Source organism: Macrobrachium rosenbergii, chromosome 6, assembly GCF_040412425.1.
Source record: "Macrobrachium rosenbergii isolate ZJJX-2024 chromosome 6, ASM4041242v1, whole genome shotgun sequence".
Classification (NCBI taxonomy): domain Eukaryota; kingdom Metazoa; phylum Arthropoda; class Malacostraca; order Decapoda; family Palaemonidae; genus Macrobrachium; species Macrobrachium rosenbergii.
The window spans coordinates 39,056,512-39,061,511 of record NC_089746.1 but is presented as its reverse complement, the minus strand read 5'-3'; the positions used below and the strand labels follow the sequence as shown (position 1 = coordinate 39,061,511).

General features: G+C 40.3%; 1 protein-coding gene across 2 annotated transcripts in view; it reads right to left on the bottom strand.

Moving 5' to 3' along the window:
• LOC136839457 (major facilitator superfamily domain-containing protein 6-like) overlaps positions 1–4,397 on the bottom strand; it is a 7,353-nt gene extending 2,956 nt beyond the window's left edge. The window contains exons 1-4 of one of the 2 annotated variants that reach the window (XM_067105514.1): positions 3,945–4,397; positions 1,172–1,858; positions 716–984; positions 165–339 (exon numbers count right to left, since the gene is read on the bottom strand). In XM_067105514.1, coding sequence (XP_066961615.1) covers positions 165–339; positions 716–984; positions 1,172–1,858; positions 3,945–4,002 — 1,189 coding nt within the window. In that variant the 5' untranslated portion in view covers positions 4,003–4,397. The remainder of the gene's footprint in view (positions 1–164; positions 340–715; positions 985–1,171; positions 1,859–3,944) is intronic. The other variant, XM_067105516.1, reaches the window with a different exon arrangement.
• Positions 4,398–5,000: the final 603 nt, after the last annotated feature.

The following is a 5,000-nucleotide window of genomic DNA, read 5'->3' as shown; positions in this document are numbered from 1 at the left end:
TCTCGAAACGTAATCAGACAAATGTGCAGTGCGTACAAAAACGAAATAGCATTAATGTGAGACTTGAATTCCAAAAGTATTCTTCCTGAATCAGACTCGGTCCTTAAAAGGAGTGAGCAGGGACCTTAAAAGGAATACACTGAGACTTCGATGTTTCTCCTTACCCGAGACGAAAAAGAAAGGAACGTCTCCCCCGAAGGCCTCAATGCTTATGCTCAGTCCCTGCAGGAATTTCAAGTTTGAGAAGGTTGGGTCCCATGCATTGGATACATCCTCCATGTACATAAGTTTGAACACTGACAGCAGGCCTGTGGACGTTCCCACCACGAACGCCGTGACCTTGAAGAAAAATCTAATCTTATGTTTTCATGCTGTAGCAACGTGAATTTAACAAGAATTGCATAGTATTGCTTGAAGATCTGTCTACTTTAAGATATATATAAATGGTTTAATATGAAGTAAGAACGTAACATCACTTTCTGTACAAAGTAATCCAAGTAAAACCATGTGTTACGATTATCAGCAAAATTTAATGTATAATTTTGCTCACTGATATAATGCAAATTAAATAGGTATTTTACTGTAAAGTGAGAATATTGCAGCTAAATTGTAGAGAACAAGCTGGACAAAATATTCGTTACCTTTGACAGTTAACTTTAATAGTCATTCTTATGTGTAAGGGCGCAAGAATGAGACTCCAGTGCACTGTACTTACAAAGAAAAGGACGGCTTGAGGATGAATGATAACACTCCCGACGTCCCTCATTTTTACTTTACGCCCTTGGGAGGAGGAGATTGTCATTCTAGACACAAGAACCATGTCTGACGTCATGATCACAGCACAAATGATCGCTGCAGGGAGGTAGTCGGCTTGAGGTAGGCCTTTGGAATAAAGGTCTACCAGGGCTCCTGTGATTACCGATATCGTGCCCTTGCCAATGGTACCCCAAAGTCGTTGTTGGCCGTATTTGTGTCTTTTGTCTCCTGTTGAAAAGGGAGACGTTGGGAATTAAAACGCTGATAACGATGGTTTCCTTTTATTGAATGTAAATTGCATGCCAGGGTGATTTTAGCAATTAAATATCAAATTGCCACTTTATGCAATATGTCGTATTTCACTCGACCGTTAACTAGAACAAAACTGCTTGAAAAAGGGAAACCTGTAACTCGCCAAGAATTTGTAAACAAACAGCGTCCGTGATCATTACGCAGGTACTCGTTCCCATCTGTTTCATCATGAGGGCCCCAAATATCAACCAGAACTGAGGGTACTTCATCAGGTGGGACAGCGCTAAAGAATCTACTGGAGAATCTGCTCCCCCTGTGGAGTCTTTTGAGACTGGAGGAGGGAACTGTCCTTCCTCCGTGGTCAGTTCTGGGTCTTTCACGTCCTTGTGATGGTCAGTAGCAGAAGGAAACTGAAGGCTGGTTCCATTGAAGGCTGAACTACCTTTAGTCTGTTCAGGGTATGTGAGACCGTCACGGTTGTAGAGTTCTTCTGCAGCAGAGAAATTAGTAAATTGGGCACTGATATTCCGAAGAACATTTCCATTGTTTTCTTCACCAGGTGGAAGAATTGGAAACTGGGCACTGATATCCTGAAGGGCATTGCTGGTGTTTTCTTTTTCCAGTGGGAGGCTTGGAAGGCCATAAGCTGCCAAGAGTCCCGTGGTGAGAACGGCAAGAGAACACAAAAATACAGCGCGATGTGCCCGGAAGTAATCAGCGAATGCCCCTGATACGCTGTTGCTGATCAAACCTACAATGGGCATTGTACTCCATAGGAACCCGATGCCTTGAGGTGATACCCCTTTCTGTCTTACGATCAGAGGGAGGACCGTTGCCAGAAATGCAGCGCCTGTAACAATTAAGAGTAACTTTTGTATTATCTAAGATGGAATGAAATATGTCAAGATATTTACTTATTAAATTTTAATTAGATGCCATGTCGGCGTATAATAAATACATCGAGAGAGAGAGAGAGAGAGAGAGAGAGAGAGAGAGAGAGAGAGAGAGAGAGAGAGAGAGGCTTGGGCTGGGTCGGCAAGTCCCTAAAACAAAGTGGATTGAACTAGTTCGGGATTTCCTACTAGTTCCAAGTAGTGATTAACTATTTCGTCTAGTTTTTAGCAATCACTGAAAATTCTGATGACTTTTCGGTCAAGATTTGGTCATATGCTATCGATTGTTTGTTCCAAAATAACCGTATTTTGATACATAAGAATCACGAATTAATGCGAACAAACTAAACGAGTTAGTGTATGTACCGGTGTGCAAGACAAGAAAAGTGGCATAGTTTTATCAGACACAAAAAAAAAGTAAAAAATGCGCACTCGAGTTTTCTATACAGCGTATAATGCTGTATGAAACTCTCAGCCACGGCCATGAAACCCTCAGCCGCGGCCCACGAAACTTTCAGCCGCGGCCCAAGAAACTTTCAGCCATGGCCCGGTGGTGGCCTGTGTTGCTGGCACCTATAGCTGTTATGCCAACCTTACTACTGGACGATTTTGGTATGTTTGCTAAGGGTGGATGGCGGATGATTAACATACCAATTAAATAAAAAATAAAAACTACTGATGACTAGAGGGCTGCATGCTTATGCGCTTTGGAGAAAGTACAGCATGACAAAAATGCTGTCATATATCTTAACTGCATAGTTTATCGAATCATTATCAGCTGATTTACGAAGCGAAGGTAGCTGCGGTTTCAGCCATCCGTTTTCAAGTCAGCATTTGTTTCTTTATCGCTGTTCAGTGTTTTATGAGATCTGTTGTAGGGATACGAAATACTAAGATAACGAACGGTAACTTTTTTTTTTTTAATCCTCTATTATTGGCACCCTAGAACGAAATCAGCAAAAATAGAGTAACGCGATTCATCCCGCTTTTGTTCAGAAAGAATGATAGTTGCTATTGTATTCAATATAAACAAGCTGATAATCTACCACAACTAATACTGACATATTATAAGTAACTGATCTTTAGTTTTGTTGAACACCAATAAACCTATTGTCTGCAAGGGAGATGAAGGTATAGATACAATGATAAACAGTCGACCTTTTCCACTCGGCTAACAGGAGATATATTGGAACTTGTTATCGCTTCTGCTGTACAAATACAGATCGAATTCAGGTTCGGTACTTTGAATCAATAGTACCCACCTTCACCGTGATAGGTGAACAGTAAATTAGAAAATAATCCATTTGGCAATCTTTATCATATTCATCATGAGCAAATAATACAGCGACTGGGTAGAATTTGGAAAGCAATATGCTTTTGAATTTATTATTGAGTAATCAATCATATCGCATGTGATTCATGGCAGATGACGGGCACATATGTCTCAATTTCATGTTGCAGAAAGGTATCGAGAAATGGAGTAAAAATTCGATTTCCTTGACGAGTTGCGGAGAGGAATTTGAGGAAAGCTAAAGTTAGTGTCTTGCCCGTTTTTTTTATTTATTTATTTTTACCTCAAAATCTGTTTCATTCATGTTTTCTCATTTTTATCTCAAATGAGAATGTAAAAATAATTACCGTGGCCCCATATTTCCGTAATATGTAAATAGATAGCAAAAATCTGGGTTTGAAGTGTCATTTAACAATCGATTGGCTCTGTATGTTCATTTATCTACAACATTTTCCATATTCAGTGCCATGCACGACTTATGTCTCACAGAAATTGCATCATACGGTAGTGTACGGCTCTTCGCTTAAGCAATATTTCACCGCAAAACCTTTCAGCAAAAATTATATCAGTAGTAGTATTATTAGTATTAATATCATTCAGTATATATCACTACGCTATTGCTTTAGTCATAACATCATTTCTCCAGTTAAAAGGACTGAAAAGGGAAGTGAATAATATGAATTCATCAAAGAAGTATACTGCAACAATGGCTGAAATAAACACGTAATTCCCGAAACTGTCCATAATCATACCTGCATATCTCAGGAAGTAATGTAGTTTGATGGGTAACAGACTCCGGTTGATATTCATCTTGATGTGATAGTAGTGTAAATTCTCAGCTAGCTTCGTGGAACGTTAGACTGCCAAGCACACTTCCACAAAGTCTTAAGAGTTTCTATTCGAATGTCGACTCCATTCTTCTCAGAGGCCCCAAAAAAATCCTGTACGACTTCGCTGCTTTGAGTAAATTGCGGAATATACCTTACAGCAGAATCACAGTCACATATGCAATGTTTACGTCTCTTCTTCTTCTTCTAATTTTCACCTCAAGACGTAGCAGTAGGAGGCAGGGAGTCAGAGCGGTAACGGAACTGTTTCTGAACACCGTGATATGCTGTCACCATCCTTTCATGCCAGGTTCCTAGCTCTATTGACTTTTAGCTCCAAACTGGCCTGCTGTCCCTTATAAGCCCGCGAGTAACAAACGCACGTACTGGCACATTTCGGGTTGCGAATTATTCTCCTCCTCGTCAGTTGCCAGATCGCTATTGAGGTTGATATTGACCTCCCAATATTCTCATTTGAGTCCCTTTCGTTATTTCATTAATTTGCATACTTGTATTAATTAAGCATTCTTACATAATGTATAGTTGAGAGAGAGAGAGAGAGAGAGAGAGAGAGAGAGAGGTGTACGGATTCTGCCAATTATACTTTAGAATTTTGTTCGAAGGCTTTGCATGTTCTAGAAATAAACAATAGGAACTAGGACAGAGAGAAATAAAGTAAACTGGAATTCAGTTGTCGACAATCAGAAACATTTCGATTCTTCTTCTTCTTCTTTTTCTTTTAACGTGCTTTTATTCCCATTTTTGTATGGGGTAAGCAGATGCCTTCTTTGAAGGACTTTTGATTTGGCTTTGGGGTAGACCTGTGGTCTCGATCGGCTGCCCTGCCTGACATCGCTTAGACCCCGGTACGTATGTTTCATGTATCATACCCGACCCAACGCCCTTTCTTCCCAGCAGCGAGAGTTATTGCGCGGGTATGGCGAGAGTTCGAGACGTGTGAGATGTTTATTATGTTTTTAG